Genomic DNA, 27,309 nt, shown 5'->3' on the forward strand with positions numbered 1-27,309 from the left:
TCTTCAAGCATTTTCATGCAAGTGTTGAACAAGAAAAGGAAAGGAAATTGAAATGTGTTCGATCAGATAATGGTGGTGAATACATAGGTCCATTAGAAGAGTATTGTAGAGAACATAGAATTAGGTTTGAGAAAACAGTTCCAAAGACACCTCAACATAATGGTGTTGCAGAGAGAATGAATCATACGATTAATGACAGAATCAGATGTATGCTCTCTCATGAAAAATTATCAAAATCCTTTTAGGGTGAAGCAATGAAAGCTGTAGTGGATTTGATCAATCTTTCTCCTTCTATTCCACTTGATGGTGATGTTCCAAATAGAGTGTGGACATGGAAAAATATCTTTTACCGTCATTTGAGAGTTTTTAGCTGCAGATGCTTTGTTCATGTTCCAAGAGATGAGAGGTCCAAGCTTGATAGTAAATCAAAATAGTGTATATTCGTCGGTTATGGTGATGAACAATTTGGTTATAGATTATGGGATCCGATGTTCAAGAAAATTTTCAGAAGTCGAGATGTGATATTTCTTGAAGACCAGACTATTGAAGATTTTGATAAAGCTGAAAAACAGAAACCAAATTCTAAAAGTTACATTGATGTTGCGCCTAAGCCCCCTGCAGAAACCATTGTTGATGGGGGAGATCTACGGGTAAAGGATGAGAATGTAACTGATGATCATGTACCTCACCATGATGAGCAGGTTCCAGTTGACCCACCAGACGAGTTTGAGTTGAGAAGATCTACTAGAGAACACCAACCTTCTCAAAGATATCCTCCACATGAGTATGTGATGATCACTGATAGTTGAGAGCCAGAGTACTACCAAGAAGCTATTACAAATTTTGATAAAGAAAAATGGTTGAAGGCCATGCAAGAAGAGATGAATTCCTTGCCTGAGAATCACACATTTGATTTGGTAAAGTTTCCTAATGGCAGAAAAACATTCAAAAACAAATGGGTATACAAGATAAAGGCAGAAAAGAATAGTTCTCAACCAAGATACAAAGCAAGATTGGTTGTGAAATGTTTTAATAAGAGAAAAGGTATTGACTTTGATGAAATTTTTTCAATCCTGTGGTGAAGATGTCCTCTATCCGAGTTGTGCTTGGTTTAGCAGCTAGTTTGAACCTAGAAGTTGAACAACTTGATGTGAAAACTGCATTCCTTCATGGTAATTTGGAGGAAGAGATCTATATGGAGCAACCAGAGAGTTTCAAAGTCAAAGGTAAAGAGCAGCTTGTGTGTAAATTGAAGAAAAGCTTGTATGGGCTCAAGCAAGCACCTCGACAATGGTACAAGAAATTTGATTCTTTCATGGAGAAACATGGGTACGGTAAAACTACTTCTGACCATTGTGCGTTTGTCAAGAAATTCTCTGATGGTGATTATATTATTCTCTTGTTATATGCGGATGACACGTTGATTGTTGGTCATGACACTAAGAAGATTCAATCTCTAAAGAAAGATTTGAACAAGTCTTTTGCAATGAAAGACTTGGGTCCTGCAAAGTAAATTCCGAGCATGAGAATTACTCGTGACAGGAAGCATAATAAATTGTGGTTGTCTCAATACAATTACATTGAGAAAGTGTTAGAGAGGTTCAATATGAGCAATTGCAAACCTGTTAGTACTCCACTTGCTACTCATTTTAAATTAAATTCTAATCAATGTCCTACAAGTGAGAAAGACAAAGAAGAGATGAAGAAGGTTCCATATGCATCCGCAGTTGGTAGTTTGATGTATGTTATGGTATGCACAAGGCTAGATATTGCTCGTGCAGTTTGAGTTGTTAGTCGGTTTCTCTCTAATCCTAGTAAAGATCATTGTCAAGCAGTAAAGTGGATTCTCAGATACCTCAAAGGCATTTCCAAAGTGTGTTTATGTTATGGAGGTGGTGAACTTGTGTTGGATGCCTACACAAATGCAGATATGGCAGGTGATCTTGATTCTAAAAAATCTACTTCTAGTTATATGATGACATTTGTAGGGGGAGCTGTGTATTGGCAATCAAGACTACAAAAGTGTGTTGCTTTATCTACTACTGAAGTTGAGTACATTGCAGCAACTGAAGCTTCAAAAGAACTCTTGTGGATGAAGAAATTCCTACATGAGTTAGGCCTCAAACAAGACAAGTTTGTGTTATTTTGTGACAGTCAGAGTGCGATCCACCTCAGCAAGAATCCGACTTTTCATGCAAAGTCGAAGCATATTGAAGTGCGGTATCATTGGATACGAGATGCACTGGAAATGAAGTCATTTTTAATTGAGAAGATTCATACTGATGAGAATGGTTTAGATATGATGACGAAGACCTTGCTTGTGTTGAAGATGATATGTTGTAGAAAGAAAGCTGGCATGGTTGAGCAGTACCTTCCCACATCAGTCGTGAGGGGGAGATTTGTTGGGTGGGCTCACTCCCAAAGTGGAACCCACTAGTTTTATTAATATTAATATTATTATTACTATTATTATTATTGAAAAAAAAGAAAGAAAAAAAAAGGTATTATTGGGCTACACTCATGTGAAGGAAATAAAAAGGATTTGAAAATCCCTAAGAAGCATGAAGAAAGAACAACAACCAGAGAAGAGAGAAAATAAGGGTTTGGTTCTGGTGGTGGTAACAGGTATGTAGCAAACTTGCTCCGTTTGATCTATAAATTTAGTATGTTATTCCTACCACTGAGTTTTTTATTTTAATATACAGTCGTCTGAGTAGTTTTACCTTCTCTGAGAGTTACTTTGGCATATCCACTTTAGTGGAAGGTTGTTATAAAATTATTATTGTTGATTCATGTTCCCTAATTGTTATTAGGAAGACTATGGTGTACCTATTAAGTATTATAGTGGAAGTTTTTATTGGACTAGGTGTTTTTATTCTCTCAAACTGAAGGAAGTTTTCCACGTTAAAAAATTGTATTTGTCTCATATTAATTTTCTGCCAATTATTTTTGCTATGTGGAATTGTATTTTCTGTTTGGTCATTTATCTGTACAGTGAAGGAAAAAATATTCTGCATTATCTCTGGTTTTTTTTCCCAAGCTAAGCACTGCCATTTGGATCATCTTCGACAATCTGGGAGGATTGAGAAAGATGCAAAAGGTATTAATGCTAAGTGTGGTAATATCAATATGCAACATGAGTTAGTGAAGGGAGCACTATGCTTAGAACGAGGAGCAATATGAGTTGGAGGTTGAATGTCACAGCACTAATAAAAAACAAAATAAGATGGGTTCAACTAAGAAGATCTTATTAGCTGGATTGGATGCTCCTGTTGTGATGGAAGTTTAAATGAAATTGTTGTAGAACTCTTTATAGGAGTAATTTAAAATTGTAACTAATAATTAATCTTCACAATAATCAATATCGTTATTTTTTCTTTTTCTTTTCACTCATAAAAAATTGAGTATCTTAAAGAAACACTTTAAAGATAGTATCTCCACCTTATAAATACTAATACTGTGTAAAATCTACGTGGGACTTCCACAATTTTTTGAATTCATACAACAATAATTCTAAAGTTCAAGTTAATGTTAAATTCCAATAATTTTGCTTTAAAAAGTTTAATAGCCTTTACACATGAATTCATCAGGAGTAAAAACTAAAAAGACTTCATAATGATCCAAAATTACAAAAAATATACTATAATTGACCAAATCCTTAGTTTGTACAAGTATCAAGTATTAATTACACATAAATTATACCCTTACTCAGTAATCAAGCATGTGTTATATATTGGGTCAAAGTAACTGTAACGCAGTACTTGTTCAGTTTCAAAATTCTATTACAATAATTGACCAAATCCTATTTCAATGTGCTACTTCATTTTCTTAAACTCTTGAGAGATTGGAAATTTATATGTTCATTACATGAACTTCAATATTCCATATGATCATTAGCAATAACAAACTCTTAACATCTGTATTTTTATGAACCAAAATGTCATTATTGATATGTTCATTGCATTGTCTTTCCTTGAGCTATTTTCTAGCATACTAGAGGTTACAAAATGAATGTATGGATTTGGATAGTAATTGATGAATCAAAATAATTCATTAATTCATTTACAATCCACTAATCCACTAAAAGTTCTTTTTAAAAAATCAAATTCAATTGATCCATTTCAATCCACTTAATCAATTTTTTAATATTATAATAAATTATATACTTATAATAATAATAATAATAATAATAATAATAATAATAATAATAATAATGGTTTTTATTTATTGTAGCAAAACAAAATAATGGTTTTTAAAATTCTCAAAATTATTTTATTTATTATTTTAATATTTTTAAATATTAATACAACTGTTTTTTATATTATTTTGAAATATAAAACTGTTTTTAAAATATTTTAGAAAGGTTATGTAAAAACATTTTTTTTGATTATTTTTAGAAAACAATTTTTTATTATTATTATTATTATTATTATTATTTAATAGATAATTAATTTATTAATTAATAATTAAATAATAGGGGTTCTCGATGGATGCGGTGTTCCAACAACCACAGCGGTGACCCAGTGGTTGAAGGTGGTCCGGTAGCCGGTTACCACCGACCACCACCCTATATAAATTAATTATTAATAAATTATTATTTTTAGAAATTAAAAAGAAAAATAAGTATTCTATTTTTAATTTCAGTAAAAAAGTATCGTTTTATTATTATTTTTTTAATATTTTTTTTGACAAGTGACTCCAAATACAACAGTGTGAATTGTGAAATTTTGAAAATTTAATAAAATAAACACTTAAAAAAATCATGTGATAAAAAATCTTGATCATAAAAAGAATATTAATGATTACTAAACCGATTCACCTTTTAGAACACAATTTGTTTTAAGACAAGCCACGTAACTAAAAATATCAAAAATAGTAAAGAAATAAGTAAAAAACAAGATGACCCTTCTAAATTAAAATTGAAAAGAAAAAGAAAAAAATCGAAATATATAAATATAAATATAAAAATAAATATAAAACCAAGCAAGCCTTAACAAATTAACTAACTCACATTTGACAGAAGTAATATAACATTTACAATTAAAGTTCCACAAGTCCAAATTTACATGTCAAATTTAAAATTAGATTCCAAATCTAACTATACCTTCTACAAATTAGAGAGGGTCCTTATATCATAAGAATATTATTGCATGTCAAATTTTACGATTAGATTCCAATTGCCTCTTTTATTCCTTATGTGTGAATTTTGCATTTTTTATTATATTTTACAACTAAATTCATCATTTGTGAATTGAAAATCCTCTATCAAAATGGTTATACCTTGAGAGAGTGTACTTGCTGATGCACATTTAAAGACATTGTTTCTAAAGACATTTATTAACCAAATTTTAACCAAACTGTTTGTTATAAAAAGGGATTAGAGGTAATAATAATTAACAAGAAGAATAAAGCTGGAAATGAATAAATTACAAACTGTTACTATGTGATTACAACAACAAAGATCCCTGAAACTATATATTATATGTTAATAGAAAAATTCACAGCAAACTATCTATTCTAGCAGGCAGCCTCTTGAAGAAATTACTTGGAACACAAGGCAGCTTGTTCCTAAACCTTGGATGTCTCAAATGATACAAACCTGTCATCAAAGCCACAACTCTAAATGGTGTTACATAAAGAACAAAAGCAGCACAAAAGCTAAACAACACAAAGATTGTTGTTCCTCTAGGATCTCTCCAGCTCAATAAAGACGTAAACCTCTCCCCTTGTGTAGCTATGTCTCCAACAATTGTTTGAATCCTACCTGCAACACTTCTGAGTCTATCATACCTCATTCTGACAACATCATGTGATCTTGATGTTGGAAATGTGTCAAATTCTTCGTCGAGCTCGTCAGGGTGGACCGATTCAGCCCATGATAGTTTAGTATCCATATGAGGTGGATTTCGCGGACGAAACCGATAGTTCCATAGTCCAATCAAGAACATGTATAGAAAAAAAGTTGGCAGTATCAATTCTGGATACCATAAAAGTATCAAAAAGAGGATGTGGACTAGTATCGATGTGATGTGATTTTTCCAGTGACAAACATCATCAAACCATCTTCCGATTGTGATTAGACTAGAGAAAAGCGACATCGCGCGAAAGAAGTTAGCTTTGCTTCTTCTCATGCTCCATATATTTGAATCAACATCCAACATGTATTCAACTACTTCCTTCCTAAGGGGAGGTTCAGCTCTACCAAGCCTCATTGCTACAATACTCATTGCTTGGTACCTTAAGTTCTCTATTTGATTAACTGTGAAAGGTTGTAAATAATGCATCTTTGGAAGCAATGGCTGGCCATAGATATGAAACATGTTAGCTATAGAGAGTGTAGTGAACCTCACTGCAAGTTGAAGCTCACCCATTTTCTTAACTCCATGTTGGTGTAAAACAAGAAGTGGATAAGAATTTGTGTAAATTTTGTTAGCTTCTAGTGTTGAAAGCCTAATCCTTACTTTTCCAATTCTTGAATCTTGGATTGGACTTCCATTCGAAGCTTTTTTATCTCCTCCACCTAAATGGCAATTGTCAAAAACACCTAATGTTATGACAGTGCAAGGATCATAAACCTCCCATGTGTATTGTTCATTCCATTTAGGACTAAAAGTGTCTAAAAGTGTTCTTGTTCTGATCCATTTCTGACCATATTTTGCAACACAATAAGAATCTGTGCTACCATTTCCATCTTTCATTTTCATAGGGAGAAGCCCTTTTGCTCCTAAGATTCCTACTTCAAGTATTCCAATAGGCTGCTTCCATAGTTGTCTAGCTGTTGGTCTTTGATCACTTATGTACAATGTCGATTCGTCTAAAACATGGTATCCGCCATCGAGGCAAATTCTAAGGTGAACCCTGCTTGAAAATTTAAGCTCATTTCTTCTATCACCTTCTAGTACTCCAAAACCATATTTCTCGAGATTGAACCATCGAGAGTGAACCGGTCGATGGTCTAGCCGCTTCTCAAAGAGGTTTAAAGGTAAGATTATTTTTCCAAGTACCTCATCTTTTGAAGGCTGAACATGATCCTCCACAGTTATAGTCAATTGCTCCTCAAATGGTTCAGCTGCTACAAAAACCAAATCTTCATTCCAAAGTGGAGTAGTTGTTCTAGTGGAACAAATCTTTGTCCTCAATACTTGGCAGCCTAATTGAGCCTTCACAGAAACCTCTGGTAATCGGTATCTGTCCCTCGGTATAACATCTTGAGCTTCAATGACATTAACTCTTAGATACCATAGTTTTGGAGACACATAAACCTTTGATCTTATGTTGTAAACACCTTCACCATAGACAGTTGCAGCATCAGAATGCCAAGCATCTGAGAAAGCTTCATCAGCTTGTGTTCCCATCCAAACTGCTAGCATAATATCGCCTCTCACCATTCCTTCGCCTCGCAAGCCTTGAAGTCTATACCATTGAGGAGCTAATGGACTATCTGGTGGAACTCTTGTTGGAACCTCATTGAGGTCAAAAACTACCATTCCTAGATAGTCATCTCTTCCAACCATTTCTTTATCTTTTACAAAGACTTCGAGGACCGAAGCTTGAATTCGGTCTTTCGAGAAAGCAAATACTTGGTTCCATTCTGGATTCAATTTCTTCTCAAAGTGCTTTGTTCTTCCTCTATAGTTCCCTAGCTTCACTTCCACATAAGGATCACAACTTGAGGTGATTGTTCCTGGTGGAAGATCCTTTGCTTTCGCTACACGAACGTATAGATAAAACATCTGCTCAACAAGATCATGTGTGGTTGTGAATCTTTCACCACCACTCATCCATTTTCTTCCACCATTAAGCCACTTCTCACCAATATCTGGATTTGTTTCCTTGAGATTGTAGTCTCCATCATTGCTAGTATGGACTTGATGATCTACATTGTGCCTTGGGGGTGAAGAAACACTTCGCGGTGTCTCTACTAAAATCCTTGGTTGTTGGTTGGTTCCTTTAAGATTGAATCTTTCATCATACCTAGAATGGACTTGAGGTCGCCGCTTAATTGAAATCCTTGGTTGCATGTTGGAGTCCATATTGTTGTGATTATAGTTTTCAACATGGCTAGATTGAGCTTGAGGATCAAATGAGTGCATTGTGAATAGATTATCTTGTTGTGGTCTTTTCTTTATTGAAATCCTTGGTTGTTGATGAACTTGATGTTTGTCTAGTTGTTGAGTAGATATTTGTATGTCAGGTTCTTTGATTTCTATCTTTGGCTCTTGATCAAAATCAATGTTGCTAGATTGATATTCTTCAGTGGAGTAATTGGATGCAGAAACAGAATATGCTTCTTCTATTTCTTCCCTTGGTGTTGCAGTTGTGTCTGGTGTCTGTGTCAGTGTCGTATCTGGGGTTTGTGTTTGTATCAGTGCTTCACAGGTGCCAGGATCAAATTCTAATGTTGTGTTGGTTAGACTTAGGCTTGTATTTTCTTGTGCTTGTTTTGGTGTAATAGAAGGTGAGAGATTTTCTAGTTCTGAAGTGAAAATAGGAGAAAAGTCTTTAGCTTTGGATTCTGATGAAATGTAAACTTTTAGGCCAATCTCACCTTTAACAGATGAAAAAACCCACTTCTTTTCAAGTGGCAAAATCTGATAAACTTCATCACCTTCTTTAACAATATTAGAGCAAGGAATTATCACCCTTCCAAGGAAGTTTCGGCCGTGGATCGGTCTCCGCTCGTTGTAGACCGAAACTTCGATAGTTTTGTGATGGTATGGTTTGGTTGTATCTAAATGAAAGACAAGCTTTTGATTCCAAGTTGGGTTTAGATTTTTTGGGACGGTTCTTGTTCTGCTTAATTGGTTTTCAAAGTCTACTTCAACAAATGGACTAGCTGATCCTTCACCATCTTTTGGCATAAGATCATGAGCATTAATAACTTCTACTATGATTAGTTTCATATCTTTTTTTATTAGTGTCTATAATATGCTACAAGTAGTTGCAACTATGTTGCTATCTATCAAAGTAATTGGAAATTTGATTTTGAAGTAAAGAAGTTGTACTTAAGAATGAAATAGATAAAAGGTGACAAGGTTTTGGTGAAGCAAAGAATAATTTCATGGTGAAGATGCATGAGATTAAAGCTGACATTCTTGTGGTCTAAAGGTTGTTTCGTACTTGTTAAGGTTGTATATTAATTCTTCAATCTTAACAAACATGAAACTATTTTGTCGAAAACTATTAATGACGATGACAAATGGTATAACAGAATTTTGATTTTTCGTTTCAATTACTCTGTAAGTACCTGAAGTATTTAATTTTTTTTAAATAGATCTCTAAATAAAAAAATTTGTAATTGAATCCGATATTTATTAGTAATGTTTAATTAAACCTTAAACTAAGAAGATTTTAATGGAAATCCCTAAATTATTAAATAATTTATAATTAAGTCGCTGAATATTTAAATACAAATTATTTAAAAGGTCGAAACTAATTAAAATTATTTAAAAGGTATGAAGGGACATAATTATAAATTATTTAAAAGTTCATGAAACTTGATTAAAAGATATTTAATTAGTTTAGAACTAATTGAGTATTTTTTACATATTCGGGAACTTAATTACAAACTTTTTTTTAATTTAGTGATTTATTTAAAAATTCAAATAGTAAAGAGACCTGCGGAATATGAAACCTAACTTATATATAGAGTCATGAGTTGCCCATTTTAGCTGCTATTTGCTAGCTTTTTATATTGATTGCATTGAGTTTCTAATTTCGATAGATATTTCTATGATTTGAATAAGGAAAATTTATTTGATTCCTAACTTATTCAAACAGCATAAAGATTCTCAACTTTCTGTCATGTTGTAATATACTTAATGAAGGTAATAACCTAAAGGGACTAATTGAATGAAAGCAATTGTATATATACTTAGTTATTATATGTGCATTTTTAGCATAATTACTTTCTTCTATGTACAGCAATGCCAAAGTAAAGAAGAAAAAAGAAAAGTGAATGAACAAAGCGTGAAAGGCATGGCTGAATCCCCAAATAGCAAAAGAGGATTAGCTTAGGGGCTTGTGACATAAGCTTGAGATTCTTTGTTTGTGCTTTTATTGTCCTACTTCTTTTAAGATTGTGTTTTATATATTTATAATTGTCTCCTATTTTGATGAGAATTTTACCAATTTTACGTATGCATATCATATTTATGCCACAATTTGGTTGTGGAATCCAATATTTTTAACTTGCAAATTTTATCTAAAATATGATTAATTTTAAAAGGTCAACACAATGATTGAGTCCTTTCTTCTATAAATATAATATGTTTAAATATGTTACAAGTACTAGACAATTATTTTTTGAAATAGATAATTTGATCGGTGAATTAAGAGATATTAAAAAGAGTTTAAACACTAGGACTAAGATTTGAACTCTAAAATTACCTTCATTTATTCAAAAAAATATAATTATGTGAAAATCTTAAAAAATAAAAAAAAAAGTTAACTAATATTATTATTTGATGACCAATAAAAATAGAAATAAGTCAGACCGATTTACAAGTGTTAGAGTCGGTCCAACAAATTCAAAGACATTAAACTACATTTAAAAATAAAATCTTTTAAAACAAAAATAAAACTACTTCTAAATGTGACATAATAACATAAAAATAAGAAACCATTAAAATGTAAATTAAAAAACGTTATTGATTCTACGTCTATATATATATATTACAAATAAGCTTTAATATATATATATATCATTTGTGATTTTTAAAACAAATAATAAATTAATTTTTAGTTGTTTATCAAAATTATTTTAATGGTTAATTATTTATTTAATCTTTACAAAATTAGAATCTTTTAACTTTCTATTTAAATTTTAACAATTATTTGGTCCCTCGTATGTATTTTCATTGTTTTGCAGAATTAATCCCCACTATCAAGTTGATGATGACTAGACTAGTGTTATATGTTAGTAGGTTCTGATCACGTGGACTATTTTAATAATGTGGACTGCCACGTGTCATATCTATTTAAGAAAAACAATTTTTTAAAATTTAGAAGAAGAAAAACATTATTAGTTATTTAAATTTTGTTATTATTAATTAAAACTAAAACGGATAAACTTTAAAAAAGGAAACTTAAACATTTAAAAATATTGGATACGCGATTATTTAGAAATCTGGTCATGAGGACAGCTTGATACTAATTTCTTGAATCTCTCTTAATACTCATGTAATGATTCCTTGTCAATCTGTCTAATACCACATATTTCTTTTATGATTGAAGCAGCTCGTGAGGCAGGGAATTTTTTTTTCTAGAAACAATATCTTGAGATCATTCCAACTTGTAACAGAACCTAGTTGAAGGTAGTATAATCAGTCTTTGGCAGCATCTTGGAGTGAAAATGGAAATGTTCTCAGCTTAATGTGGTCTTCTGTGACTCCTTGAGGCTTCATGGTAGAACACACAATATGGAATTCCTTCAAGTGTTTGTGGGGATCCTCACCTGCAAGACCATTAAACTTTAGAAGCAAGTGTATTAATAAAGATTTAAGTTCAAACGGTACAGTAACTTCAGGATATGTGACACACAATGCATTATAATTGACATTAAATGCAACAAGTTGTCTTAAGGTTCTATTATTCGCATCAGCCATATTTTGCAGCAAATTGTCATTTTCACTATCTGACTCTGACTCGTTAACCCTAGCAGCTATATTAAGTCTACCACGTAAATGAAATGTCATATCTATTTCAGGTTCAAAGGAATGAAGATTCACATAACTAACCCTAGTCATGCATTATCATAACAAAGCAATGCAAAATAACAATTCTGAAAAATTCCAACAATGTCCCTATTGTTAAAATTGAAGTGAAAAATTGAAAACTCTATCAAATAAAATCCAAAAAATATAAAAATACCCCCAAAATTTTCTAAAAATCAAATACAGGCAACACAAATTTTTTTGGAATTTTTGGAGAATATGAAAAATGAAACAAATTGAAAAAATGGTCTAAACAAAGGAATTTGGGATTTTGACTGTCGTTTTCCGTATAAGTTTTTTATACGGGACTCCTATTCCTTGATTTTTTTTTCTTTTGATTTTCTGAAAAAATTTCGGAGCAATCCGAGACAGTAGCCTGGAAACAGAGTTAATATCGGTTAATATTGTTATCAGAGAGTCCCTGACAACGGTGCCAATTTGATCTGTTGTCGCACACGAGTCAAATATAATTAATAAAATGTAAATAGAGGTAATAACTCGAATCGTTTCGCAAGGACTTTTGATATAATAATAATAACTGAATTGAAAGTTGAAATTAAAAAGGGTTTTTTTTTAGATTTTTTATTTAACAGATTAGCCAAACAATTAATCCACTTATTCGAGTTTCAAACCTATCATAGATTCTATCAATGAGTTTAATCTATAATTCGTGACTCTGTTCTTATTTGACTATAGAATTGATCAAATAAGCGTAATCAATCACATGTGAATTTGGTTTCTTTGATTGGATTAAGCATCACAATCATCAAAATATTACAATTAACGATCAAGCGTCGCCAAATTATAATTTAATTAAATTAGAAATCAAAACCAAATTATGTCAAATAAATTAAATCGATCCTATTGAAATTCAATTTAAGCAATCGAAATATCAATATAATCAAATAAACAAGAATGTAATCATGAATCAAAATCGACAGTGTAACCTGAATCTCAAGGTGTTGATGAAACTCTGAACTCGTTGATTAATCTTACAAAATTAGTCTTCCATGAAATTAAAATAAAAACTATTTATTTCTTGTAGCAATCCGAATCCTAATTTTTCCATCCGTAGAAAAGAAACAAAATTGTCAATATATAGTACTTGATATTGGGCTTTAGGGTTTAAAAACAAGTGACCCGCTATTTAAAATTATTACAAAAGTCCAGATTATGAAATCTGCAATTTAGGCCTAGTAAAGTTCGGAATTGGTCTTTTCTTCCAACACAAAAGTTGTATCTATGATTTTTAGCTTTCCAACGCCTACTCGTATGCACCAATCTGATATCCAGATATCAAGGTATGGCCTATAGAGCGAACAATAGTCAAAATACAAATAATAAAATTAAAATGCAAAAAATAAAATTATAATTCAAATTCGACCCAAAGTTTAGAAACAAGCTAAAAATATTAATCTAAGCTATAAAGAGCTTTTAAAATACCAAACTAAAAAGTTAGAAACATGTGCCCAAATGCTATAATCAATGGGTATATATGTGAAGAAGTCTATGTTAAGAAAACCCCAGGTTTTGAAAGTTCAGAATTTACAGACCGTGTATTTAAACGTAGTAAATAACAATATGGTCTAAGACAAGCACCTAGGACATGGTATGATAAACTGAGTAATGTAACAGCCCGTTTTTGTTTTTAAAAAACAAAAATCGAATTTCAGAAATTAAGAAGGAAACACTTTTGGATAAAATATTTAAGTCGTAACACAACGACAAAAGTCAACAATATTTACAAGCAGCGGAAATAGTTTTTGAAATAAAAATTAAAAGTATTTAAACAGCAAAATGCACCGGGGATATGAGACCTATCAGACATAGCTCATACCCCTGGGATATTCTCGATAAACACCTGTACAAAAGCATTGCCCCAAGAATTTTAACTCCCTACGTCACATCAAAAAGTGGTACATGGACCCATCAAAACAAAAGTCAAGCTGACAATATAAGGCATAGGTACAGTTTTCCAAAATAAAGTAACTACAACCGCAAAAGGAAGACATCTAGCCCCTATACACTATCTAATTTGATCATGCTTCAAAAAAAACTATACAACCCGGGTGATCTCCTCACGTCCCGCATGATCCCTCTGACACAAAACCGGTCAGGTATGTCTAACTACGTGTCCATCTACAGGGTACTACCCGGTAGGACAATCCTGGTTCTCATATGAGGGCAAAGCCCAGATTTCCACAATAATTGTAAAGGTCACCAACCGAAATTAACAAATATCACATAGCATTTAAATTTTAAATGCACAAAATAACCTTTCATCTTAGCATACTCCTTGAAAGGGTTTTCATATGTCAAAACAAGTTGAAAAATGAAGTTTTTAACAAAACTGCACTGTCGTATTCAAATATAGCATCCCTGTATTCGAGTACAGTGCTAATTCATAAGTCAGAAGCAAAAACAACACAACTGTATTCGAATACAGCATCCTCGTATTTGAATACAGAAAAATCAAGATAACTGTATTCGACTACAACCTCATTGTATTCGAATACAAAGCTGTTTCAGAAGTCAATAGCAAAATCAGAACATCTGTATTTGACTACAACCTTCTTGTATTCAAATACAAGTGCAGAAAACTGCAGAATTCAGTTTCGAAAATGGTTTCACAATCAATCCACACTTACAAACAAATCCAAACAATCACACTTATCTATTTCGGCACAATCACAACATCAACTGAGTATACATATGCAATCATCACAGTATATCAAACATGACTCGCGTGCCAAGCACCCTAATGCAATGCGTATATGCCAAAATGCATGAATTCCGGAATCCGAACCAATACCCTCCTCGAATGGGCGTAAATCATAATTATACCGCCTATCACATGCCAGTACTAATTACCAAGATGCCACCTATCACGGGTCAGCACAATTTACTAAAAAGCGTAAATCTTAAACGTATCGCCTACCACAGACCAATACTATTTACCGAGGTGCCACATATCATGGGTCAGCATGATTTACAAAAATAAACGTAAATCGTAAACGTACTGCCTATCATATACCAGTACTATTTACTGAGGTGCCACCTATCACAGGTCAGCACGATTTACAAAAATGTGCAGTCTATCACGGACCTACACAACACGAAAATCTCTGCAAGGATAAGATGAACCAACAATTCACATGGCATCATCTCGTGGCCCATCACGGTCACCACTATCACCATGGCACCATCGCGGTCACCATGTACTATGAAATACATGAGCATACTCTGACTCTTTCCACAACAATCATTAAGTAAGTGCAGATATTAAAAGCTTCCCCATTTTTAATACTCATTTAACTAATGATTTTCAAATTCAACACAGAGCATACTCAAACATATTTATTCACACCAATTTCAATTTCCACAATCACACATGAATCACATCTCCAAATTCAATCCATACATAAATTGGATTAATAAATTGGATTAACTCTATTTCCACCACCACACATCAAATTTAATCCACAATTTACATTAAATTCGGTCAATTCAAATTCCACAAAATCCACACCAAGTTCAATCATCAATCACCCATAAATTTCCTCATTTTCCAACATAAATCACGCCAAATTAATTTTCACAAATCACACCTCAAACACATCAACATTAATTTCCTCAAAACACACATAAATGAATTAAATTCCTTTTCCACAAAATCACACATCAATTTCACCAAATTCCAACTCCACAAATACACATATAGCATCCTATATGCAAGCTAAAAATTTGGAAGGAGCCTTTACCTCAACGTTAGCTTTAACGAGCGATTACGGTACCGCGATTAATTCTAATAAAATCTTCGCTCGCGTTGTCGCTTCCAAAGTTAGTTCACTAGCTCCGTAGCGGGAAGATGAACAATTTTTCCCTTTTATCTCTTCGCGGAATAAAACTTAGATCTAGAAGAAATGTGGAGGTTTTGTTTGACGATTTTGAAAACCCCTAACCCAGTTTCCTTCGTTTTCAAATCAGGGAAGAAGAAGAAGAAACTTTTCTTTCTCACCCTCCAAACTTTGGGTTTCTTTTCTTGAAGCAAAAGAAGCAAAAGAAAAGAACGAAGAAGGAGACGTGATCGCGAGGCAGGGAGAGGAAGAAAGATTACGCGTTTCTTTCCTTTTTCTTTCTCCTGTTTTTCTTTCTTTTCCTTTTTTTTTTTTTCCTTTTCCTCTCTTTTTCTTTCCCAATATATATATATATATATATATATATATATCTTAAATATAACCAAACAATATCTAAATATTTACATATTTTAAATATTTCTGAAAATAATCACTTCCACATCACTTCTCAAACCATTTTGATAAAAATATTTACTCTCATCGCAACTCAATTGGCAGATAAAATTTTCAACAACCTGAGATATTTTAACGTAACTACCCAGTATTAAATTGTTCGTAACATGAATAAATTATTCTTCGACAAAAAATTCATTGTACTTAATCTAATTTATTTATCGACGAATAATTTTAATCGGGGCATCAAAAGATATTTTTGGGCATTAAACTCACAAAATATCAATAACTTGGCTAAAAAGTCTCAGAGTTCAATACCAAAATACATAAATTAGCATTTAAAACTAAGGGTCTTACATTACTCCCCCCCTAAAATTAGTTTTGTTCTCGAAACTACGCGTCGATAAACAACTTAGGGTGTTGTTCCCTCATCTTGCTCTCTTATTCCCAAGTCGCATCTCCAGTAATTGGGTTCCAGATCACCTTGACCAACAAAACATCCTTGTTCCTCAATCGCTTAATCTTCCTGTCATCAATTCTTATAGGTAATACTTTGAATGACAAGTTATCCTTTAGTTGAATTGTGTCTGGTTCGATCACACGGATCTGCAAGGTATTTCCTTAACTGCGACACATGAAACACGTCGTGGATATTGGACAGTATCGGGGGCAATACAATCCGATAAGCAAAAAGTCCAATTCGTGCAGAAATCGGATATGGTCCAATGAATTTCATAGTCAATTTCTTCGCTTTCAAGGCTCTACCAACTCCAGTCGCAGGCGTGACTCTTAGAAATACATGGTCATCCTATTCGAATTCTAGAAGTCTGCGACACTTGTTCGCATAACTCTTCTGACGATCTTGTGAAGTCTTCATTTTCTCCTTTATTTTCTTTACCTTATCAGTAGTCTGTTGTACCATCTCCGGTCCTACAATCATACTTTCACCGCCCTTATACCAAAACAAAGGTGTTTAACACTTGCGCCCATATAAAGCCTCATATGGTGCCATTCCAATACTTGCGTGGAAACTATTATTGTAGGTAAACTCAACCAACGGAAGTACATCATTCCAACTTCCTCTATCATCTAATACACATGCCCTCAAAAGATCTTCCAATGACTGATTTGTCCTCTCAGTTTGTCCGTCCATTTGTGGATGGTAAGTTGAACTCAATCTTAGTTTCGTTCCCAACGCTTCTTGCAAAGCTCCCCAAAAATGTGATGTGAGCTTTGGGTCACGGTCCGATACGATACTCGATGGTACTCCGTGTAATCTCACAATCTTAGCAATGTAGATCTCTGTTAGCTTATCTACCTTATAAATGGTCTTTACTAGTAAAAATTATGCAGATTTAGTTAATTGATCCACTATCACCCAAATAGAATCATTCTTTCTCCTTGTTTTCAGTAATCCAATTATAAAATCCATGGAAATGTTGTCCTACTTCCATTCAGGTATATCTAAAGGTTGCAACATTCCAGCATGTCGCTGATGTTCCACATTCGTCTTCTAACAAGTTAAACAAGTTGATACATACTCCGCTACATGTCTCTTCATTCCTGGCCACCAATAATTTTGCCTCAAATCCTGATACATCTTTGTTGCTCCAGGATGAATACTCAATTTACTCTTATGAGTCTCTTCTAAAATTGTCTTCCTCATATCTGTAATTTCTGGTACACAAATCCTACCATTACATCTCAAAATATTATCTGATCCGATCTTAAACTCAGTTGTCTTCCCTTGCACTATTAGGTTCCTCTTCTCTTGAATTAAGGTGTCATCTTGAGAATTCACAATGTCTTCAAGTAGTCCACTCGAAATCTTAATCATTCCGAATTTCAAAATTCCTGGTGCAAACTCCTGTTGGAGACAAACTTGAGAGAAAAAGCACTAGTAGAAATTGAACATTTCTTGGTGAAAACTTAATCTCATGGTTAAGTAAGAGATAAAACACAATTGTAATGTCAACAACACATGATGAGTACATTTCTGCAATTGGTTTCAATTCTCAATTGCTATAGATAAAACATCAACTAGAAGATTACAAGATTCTTGAGAATAACATTCCTATATTTTGTGACAACATTGATGCCATTTTCCTAACCAAGAACCCAGTTCAAAAAGGAGTACTAAATATCCAGTTTTTAGACACCGAACACCAATGGCCTAACATATTCACTAAACCACTAGTTGAAGATAGATTTGACTTCATTAGGAAAAATCTAAACCTTACGTTTATGCCTGAATGATGTTGTGCCAAAGTTAGAGTAGTTTAGATTTATACTAGGATAAATTTTATGTTTTGCTCATATAAGGCTACATTTTGTGTTCTGTTCATTCTATTAAAGAGGATTCACTTTCAAGTCTTTTTTCTTATGACAAAAAGGGAGAAAGATATTTGAGAACAATAATGTGGGGAGATAATGACAAAATTACTTGGACTTAAGGGGAGCCTTAAGTCAGGGGGAGTCAGTTAATAAAAGAAAAGTTGTTATCAAAATATAGTTTTGCTATCATTAAAGAGGAGGAGATTGTTGGAACCAAGTTAGTTTTCAAATTATAGTTTTGATGCTAACAAAAGTATTATATGAGAACAATAAATTTGGACCAATGGCTTCATTAAGTATGAAGAAATTAGAACATGAAAATCAAAGGAAATGACAAGAGAAAATGAAATAAAATTAGTCAACAGAGAATATCACTAGAGGAAGTCATTAGAGGAAGTTTGGACCAATAGAGAATATCACCAGAGGAAGTCATTAGATGAAGTAAAAAGGTTAGAGGAAACAAAATCAAATTAGTCAACAAAATCCTCAAAATCGGACAAACGCACACTCTAGAAAAATACTTGCATCTGCCTCTGATAACATGCTTTTGGAAGCCCAGTGGGTATCTAGTAAATCAGTGTGCATTTGAAGAATTATGTGCGTCTGAAGATTCAACGTGTTTTTAGAGTTTCCATGGCTCTAATGAAATGTAACATGTACATGCCTCTCTGATAACAGTAACCCACTGAGCAGGTCTCTAAAGTCTGAAGCCATTGTTCTATAAGAATTGCTCATATAAAATTGGGAAATAAAGATTGGCTAATGGTCAAATTATCAAGATCGTATCAATCAAAATTATATTGGGAAGAAATGTTTGTTGACCAAGGTGGATTTGAGATACGATTCTGAAACTCAACAATAAATTCACGAACCCTAATTTTATCTATAAATAGTGGATCAAGGCTAAAAACAATAGGCATAACAATATACAAAAACAACGAACAACAAACTTTGAAATCCAAAAAACTAAAGTTATTCAGAAAAACTCAAGAACTCAATTTTTCTAAGTATTCAGTGTTTAAGGTTTTAAGTTCTAGCAAAACACTCGTTCAAAGTAAAATACTTTAAGTGTTGTAGTTTGGGAAAATCATTGTATAAAATCTTCTTATTAGAAGCAAAAACCAAACAGTTTCCAACTCATTGTAACCCATCCCGATAATGGCTTTAGTGTGTCTAAAGGAATTTGTGGATCTTAGGTTGTGTTCATAAGACTTGACTTGTAGGATCGAGTGAGTAGTTTGCCTTTAACAATCTTTGGATCATAGGTTGTGTAGAAAAGACATTACTTGTAGTGGTCAAGGTGTAGTTTGCCTCTAAAAGTATGTAGGTTCAAGTTGTTTAGAGAAGACTGACTTGTAAGGTCACATGCTATTGTAATTCAAGTTTTGAATCAGTGGATAAATTCTTCATTATGAGGGGTGTGGATGAAAAAGGTCAGGTTGTAACTAAGTTTTTTTAGAAAATCATCTAAGAACGACCTTCTCGTTGTCAAAATATATATTGATGATAATATCTTTAGTTCTACTAACGGCAAGCTCTGCCAAGAGTTTTTTAAGTTAATGTATGTTTAGATGAGCATGATGAGAGAATTAAAATTCTTTTTTGGAATCCAAATTCATCAAAGGAATGTGTCACTAAACAACCCTTAAGAGGATCTTTAAATATTTGAAAGGCTCTACTAACCTTTGTTTGTGTTATAAGCCCTCCTCTGAGTACATGTTAGTAGGTTTTAATGATGCTGACTATGACAAAGACAAGTTAGAAAGGAAGAGAACTAGTGGAAATTGTACATTCCTTGGCAAGAATCTAATCTCCTAGTCAAGCAAAAGGCAAGCGAAAAACATATATTGAAGGGAAAAATATCAATTTATAAAGAGAAAAACATAGAGAGATCAAACATCATTTTATAAGGTATTATGTCCAAAAGGATATTTTAGACATTAAACAATTTTATAAAGAACTATCTTAATATTTTGTTTATACAAGAATGATGTTCAATCCTCCACATTTTTGCCTAAGTTAAAATAGAGTGAAGGGTTAAATGTATATATGCTCCGCCTCTAACAACATTGAATTTATTTGTGCATCTAGTCCATCTAAATTCCATTAATTTTAAATATTTATAGTTTTACTTTTAAGTCATGATACTCTAACAGGTGTTTCTCATGCATATTTACGCTGCGTGTTAGTAATGGGGTTAGAAACTCAAACATTTTTCATAAAACCTATTTATCACTCACGATACTCACAACTCTCACATACTCCAACAGTTTCTCTGTTTCAAACCTTCAAACTTCCCCATATATCTCTAAATCATGCTTCAATGGCTTCAAGTTCATCCTTAAACCATTCACTCAACAACGTCTCATATGTTCCTTCCATGCAATTCCATCTTGATCAGTTAGAAATTCTTCATGAACTCAAGGTCAACTTCACAAACCTTGCTGAAAATGAGTTTGATTTTATTGAGGATTTTGCTATAATAGGTTGGTATAAGTACTTTAACCTAGAACAAGAGGTAGCTCTGGACATTCTAGCTAAAGAATTTTGGAGATTCATTGATGCAAACACAAACGGCGAAGTACCAAGAACTGTGTTAGGGCTTCCAATGAAGATCAGTCAAAAATACCTCGTTGCCATTACAAGATGCCCAAATGAAGGTATGTTGGTTGAGAATGGTTATGAGTCAAAGGTTTGCTCATCGATAATCAATAAATAGTTATTCGAAGATCCTAAGGTGAACTCTAAGTTCGTGCACTTAAAACCTAAGTACAAGGTTATTTTCAAAATTCTTTTTGGGTGTGTGGTACCTAAATATGGGTCTAAGAATCACATTATCAAATATCACAACGGTCTAATGTGCAACATCTCTCAAAGGATCAAGACGAATCCTCCCTGAAGTAGCAACATCAATCACAAGGAAGGAGATTTGAATTGTGATCCCTTTTTAAAATCTTAATTACTGAACTAAATTTAAATTAACTCAAGATCAACCTTGGTTTCAAATAGAAAGTCTATAATGTTATGGGTATGTTAGAGATAAATAAAATATATTAGTTCTAGATGATATGTGATCAATGAGTGAAAAATAAATAAATATGAGGATAAGAATAGCTCCGATGTGAATCCTAAAATATCATCAATAATTACAAAGCCATATCTCATTTCTCCTAGACTTGTAGTTTTGATAGGATCAAAGAGATCAATGTGACATATAGCTCAAGAGGTTTTTGAGTTGAAACAAAGTCTTTTGAATAGAAACTACTCTTGACATGTTCTTCTTTAGTACATGTTTCACATATTCTATCTTTGTCAAAACTGATCTTTGGCAGGCCTTGAACAAGATCAAGTTTGGTTAATTTTGAAATTGTTTTCATGCTCCAGTTTGTTTGTGTCATATCCACTTTTGTTAGTTTATGGTCATAAAACACGATCTAGTTAGTAATTCTTCTAAATATAAGACATGCATTATTTTTCTTCTCGACCCAAAAAAGAATTTTTTTTTTTAGAAGATGCATGCTTGACTTTACATGTGTTTTGTTTAAAAATAACTTCAAAACACTACGCGAAAAAACCTATTTCACAACGCTTTTTTTAAGTCATTTACATCGCTTTTTAAAAAAAAATAAGCGTTGTAGCATCCGACGCTGTAAAAAGATACAACACTTTTTAAAATAAAAAAGCGCAATAAAATAGTTAGATATACTATGCGCTTGTTGTACTCGTTTTACAACGCTTTTTGGAAAAAACGCTATAAAGGTGCATTCAATAGATGCATTATTATGCACCTATTATAGCACTTTTTTGAAAAAGCGTTGTGAAAGGTGCATTCAATAGATGCATTATTATGCACCTATTACAGCGCTTTTTTGGAAAAGCGATGTAAAAGGTGCATTCAATAGATGCATTATTATGCACCTATTACAACGCTATCTTTTAATTTTTTTCCAAAATCATTTTCAAGAAGAATCAGTTCATACAATCAGTACACAACAACATAACTATATAACTTTATAATTTAACTTTATAACTTTACATATTTACACAATCAGTTCACAACATATTCATATACATATTCACATATTGACAACAGCACAGAACTATATACATATTCATATAACTACATATCCACAAATTTTCAAATGTGCCCTATTCATATACATATAACTATCATAACTACACAGAACAGAACTACCATATATTCATATAACTATCCCTTGCAGCATGCCATTTCCCAGCAAATCAAATAATTTTCATTTCAATCACATACTGACACCAGTCTTCCTTTATTTCAACTAGATCTCTTCCAGAGTATGTTGGACTGGAATTGTCAAAGTACTGTGCGATATAAAAATTGAACATAAGTAAGTTAGAATCAAATATATACATAGTTTATATATGAAAATCAAATAATGAAAATATTGTACCGTTTCTGGGATTATAGTTTGATTCATATCAACAATCTCCTTCATGGATCGCAGTATATAGTACCCATAGTCGATGTTGTTAGTTTGACGAGGGCACTATAAAATAAAACATATAAGTCGATAAATATTTGTGCATTGATAGAAGTATAAGTTCAACATGCATTTTAGTGAAACAAAAAACTAATAAATACAATACCTGAAAAATAGAAGAACAATAGGGTTACGGCGCAAAAATACGAACAAAGAAGAACAGCGCAGAAATATGAACGGTTCGTAGGAGAGTAGGGTTCACAGAAACAAAGATGGTTCGCAATGTCAAGGAGAATTAAGAGGAAATAAGCGTATGAAGTTTACGTAATGAGGGTTAGTAACAAGGCAATATTGTTCGTAGGGTTCACAATGAGAAGGAGAATGAAGAGGAGGAGGAAACAAGCGTAGTAAGTTTACGTAATGAAGAGGAAACTGAAGCGGTTTAGGGATAATATTTGAATGTGAGTTGATAGGGATAGTAACAAATATGGAGATGGTTCGCAATGAAGATGGTTGGCAATATGGTTCGTATGGACAATAGGGTTCGCAATGAGAAGGACAATGAATAGGTGGAGGACTCTGAAGCGTAGTGAAGTTTACGAAATGAAGAGGAAACAAAAGCGGTTTACTGTTATATATAAAACCCTATTACAACGCTCATTGAAAGAGCGCTGTAAAAGACCTCATTAACTTAGTTTTTAAAAGCCTATTACATCGCTCTTTGAAAGAGCACTGTAAAAGACCTCCTTAACTTATTTTTTAAAAGCCTATTATGTAACATTATATATATATATATATATATATATATATATATATATACAATTACTAAGAATAACATGCGGATAGAAGAAAAAAAAGGAAGAACTATAAATCTAAAAAGATAGAAGTATACCCAAATAAAGAGTAGCTAGAGTGCTTTGTGGTTGTGGTAACGGTTATTAGCAAACAACATATCAAGAACGCTTCAAGAGGTGAGTAATTACACCCTTTAAACTTTCATGGTACATTTATTTTGGAAATTTAGAATGGAAAAAGAGTTATGTGTTTTGATTGGTATTTTCTTCTAAAAATATATTTTTGTCAAGACCCTAACTCTATTAAAATTGAGATTTTATGAATTGTAATAATAGATTATAAATTGATTTATTTATTATTGTTTGTTAAATTACCATTTTGATGATTGTTTTAATATATATTCTTTAAAAAGATTGTTTTATTATATATTCTTGAATGATTGTTGTTATTAGATATTCAAATGAAATATTATATTATAAATATGATTTTACGAATATAACTGTTGAAATATGAATTATTTGGATTGTATGTGTTTGAGAGATATATATCCTTTAACAAGACTGTGTTATTATATTTTCTTGAATGATAATTGTTACCATATATTCAAATGAAATAGTAGATTATAAATATGATTTTTCAAATATAGTTGTTGAAATATGAATTATTTGGATTGCATGTGTTTGAGAGATATATATTCTTTAAAAAGATTGTTTTATTATATTTTCTTGAATGATCATTGTTATTATATATTCAAATGAAATATTATGTCATAAATATGATTTTGCGTATACGATTGTTAAGATTATGAATGATTTTGAACTTCACAAAGAGATGGGTCTTGTACCCCACCTATTGATGAGTTTTAAACTTCACAAAGAGATGAGGTTTAAACTCCACCTGGATGAGTATTAAACTTCACAAAGAGATGATGTTTATTTTTGTGGAATAAATGTATATATTGGAATTATCTGATTATAATAGATGTGGATTATCGTTAATTTATTGGATGAGTTTTTAATTAATTATTGAAAGTAGTTGGTTATTATAGAGAAATCTTAGTTATATCACGAATACTTCTAAAGAATATTTTTGGATGAAGGCGGGTGCCATGATCGACTTTTCCGGTTACCACTCCAGCTGAGAATAATACTTGTTTTGAAATTGTGTGTATTATTCACTGGGATTTTTTATCTCATTAAAGTGTTGTTTTCAGATACTGAGACCGTTGGAGACGTCGAGAGTTAAGAAGTTCTACCTCCCTTGAGAAGAGTGATTTCCTTCGATTAGGTTAGTAGATCAAGAATAAGTAGACATAATGTCTACATTGCACTTTATGTCGGGATTAGATACTATTTGCCCAGTTTTGGATATTTTAATTATTAAATATTTTTCAGTTGTAAGAATAATTTTTTGAGATTTCATAATATTACATCTCTCTAATAATTTATTATTTATAACAGTACCTTACTCTCTTATATGATTCTTACAACTGTAGCGTTATTACCTAAATTTTTATACCCACGTAACTAGGCGTTACATTTATGGTATTAGAGCCAAGTCGAACCTAGATCGGACTGTGGTGTGGGTTTAGTTTAATTTATTTTTATGATCAATTTTTGTATATATAAAAAAAAATCAAAACTTGGGCTTATAGGATTGTTTGTTATGGTCATAAATTTTGCATGCTATTAGGCTGGATGAGCGTAGCCAACTCAATGATTGATTCTTAGTGCACAGATTTATGGCGGGTAATAGGCGTGGAATGAATGACGCACTTGTTGAGGCTCTCAGCTTGATGGTTGCAGCCATGCGATAACAAACAGAGACTATTCGTCAGTTAAGAGGATCCAATATCCCAGCAACAATAACCGTAGACCCTCAATATGTAGGAATTTCTGAATTCCGAAAGAACAATCCACCACCATTTTGAGGAAGTCCTGATCTAGTTGAGGCAGAAGAATGGTTGCTGAAGTTAGAGAAAATATTTCGAGTAATGCGGTGCAATGATGGTCAAAAAGTGGACCTTGCCGTTTATATGTTAGAGTCTGATGCAGAGCATTGGTGGAATTGTGCTAGAGGAGGTCTACTGACACAAGGAGTTCCCATTACTTGGGATGGGTTTAAAGAGATATTTCTAGGAAAGTATTTTCCCACAGTGTTCGCATTCAAAAAGAGACAGAGTTTCTTAATCTTCTTCAAGGAGGTATGTCAGTTGTAGAGTATGTAGCCAAATTTGAAGCTCTATCAAGGTACTCTCACTATCTTAGGGACAACCCACAAGACGAGTGGAAGGCAATCAAATTTGAGCAAGGACTGAGGCCTGAGCTGCAAAGATTTATCGGAATTCTAGAGATTCGTGACTATCCCACATTGGTAAACAAGTCTAGGGTGGCTGAGAAAAAGATGCAAGCGCTAGAAGCTGAGAAACTGAAGGAGAAGTTTAACCCTGTTGGAAAAAGGTTTCACAAAAAGGACAATAAATTTCAGAAGAATCTACGTCCTGTGCCCACAATTTAAAAGGACAAGGAAGGACAAGCTTTGATTAGTAAGAATAAGGGATGTGAGAACTGCGGATTTAATCATGGAGACTAGTCATGTCCTGCCGCACGAATTACATGTCTTAAATGTGGAAAGGTTGAACATTATGCTAGATGTTGCAAGAGTGAGGGGCAGGCTCGATCTAGACCCCAAAACCAAGGGAGAGTCTTTACACTCCAAGGAGAAGAGGTGAAGGAGTCAGATGGTTTGATCAAAGGTATGGGCTTTATTAAGAATAAAAAGATTATCATATTCTTTGATTCAGGAGCGACACATTCCTTTATATCTTTGTCTTGTGTGAAAGCCTTGCAATTGACTATTTCTTGTCTACCTTTTGACTTATGTGTTACCACCCCTGCTGAAAAAAATCTTACTACCTCCACTGCATGCTTGAATTCTACTCTTGTTTATCAAAATGTGCCTTATAATGTTGATTTGATTTGTTTTCCTTTGTCTGGATTAGATGTTATTCTAGGAATGGATTGACTGTCGTCAAATCATGCAGTTATAAATTGTTCTGATAAATCTATCCTTGTCGCACCTCAACCTAGGGCTATTGATTCACCTCATTCGTCCAAATGTTTCGTGTCTGCTCTAGCTTGTCATAGGTATTTAGTTGAGGGAGCTCAAGGATACATGCTCTTATTTTCTTCTAAGGTAGAGGTTGAGGATAATTTAACCTTGATGCCTGTAGTTGGTGAATTTCTTGATGTGTTCCCTAACGATGTCTCTAGCTTGCCACCGAATAGAGAATTAGAATTTTCCATTGATTTAGTGCCAGGGTGTGGCCCAGTGTCGGTAGCACCCTATAGGATGTCAGCATTAGAGTTGAAGGAGCTCAAGAAACAATTATAAGATTTATTGGAAAAAGGATTCATTAGGCCTAGTGTGTCACCATGGGGAGCGCCAGTACTTTTAGTGAAGAAGAAAGATGGGAGCATGAGACTATGTGTAGACTATAGAAAATTGAATCAAGTTACCATTAAGAATAAATATCCCTTGCCTAGGATATATTTATAAAGGGGTTTTTCAGTCTAGCCTTACCTCTCACAAAGTTGACTAGAAAAGGGAAAACTTTTGTGTGGGACCAAGAATGCGAGGATAATTTCCAAGTGCTTAAAGGAAGATTAATTTCAGCATCTGTTTTAGTTATACCAGATCCATCCGTGAATTTTTTTGTTTATTGTGACGCCTCTAAAAATGGTTTAGGATGTGTTTTAA

At 32.9% G+C, this 27,309-nt stretch overlaps 2 protein-coding genes across 2 annotated transcripts; one reads left to right on the forward strand and one right to left on the reverse strand.

The window, feature by feature from the left end:
• Window positions 1–5,406: 5,406 nt before the first annotated feature.
• Window positions 5,407–8,981, reverse strand: LOC101502479 (FT-interacting protein 1-like). The gene has a single exon (XM_004506431.4). The coding sequence runs from the start codon at window positions 8,901–8,903 to the stop codon at window positions 5,499–5,501; it is 3,405 nt and encodes a 1,134-aa protein (XP_004506488.1). The 5' UTR covers window positions 8,904–8,981; the 3' UTR covers window positions 5,407–5,498.
• A 16,562-nt stretch (window positions 8,982–25,543) lies between these two features.
• LOC140920720 (uncharacterized) lies at window positions 25,544–26,943 on the forward strand. Its single transcript, XM_073369539.1, has 4 exons — window positions 25,544–25,631; window positions 25,724–26,009; window positions 26,202–26,305; window positions 26,594–26,943. Exons 1-4 carry the CDS (start codon window positions 25,544–25,546, stop codon window positions 26,941–26,943), a joined length of 828 nt encoding a protein of 275 aa, XP_073225640.1.
• The last annotated feature ends 366 nt before the right edge of the window (window positions 26,944–27,309 follow it).

The sequence above is a fragment of the Cicer arietinum genome, chromosome 6 (assembly GCF_000331145.2).
Source record: "Cicer arietinum cultivar CDC Frontier isolate Library 1 chromosome 6, Cicar.CDCFrontier_v2.0, whole genome shotgun sequence".
NCBI lineage: Eukaryota > Viridiplantae > Streptophyta > Magnoliopsida > Fabales > Fabaceae > Cicer > Cicer arietinum.

Bases quoted from the DNA above. Each gene is read 5' to 3' on its own strand.
- LOC101502479 (XM_004506431.4), bottom strand. From the start codon at position 8,903: ATGAAACTAATCATAGTAGAAGTTATTAATGCTCATGATCTTATGCCA.
- LOC140920720 (XM_073369539.1), top strand. From the start codon at position 25,544: ATGCGGTGCAATGATGGTCAAAAAGTGGACCTTGCCGTTTATATGTTA. The intron at 25,632-25,723 runs GTCTACTGACAC...GCATTCAAAAAG, and splicing joins GTGGAATTGTGCTAGAGGAG to AGACAGAGTTTCTTAATCTT. The intron at 26,306-26,593 runs GTATGGGCTTTA...CAAATCATGCAG, and splicing joins GTCAGATGGTTTGATCAAAG to TTATAAATTGTTCTGATAAA.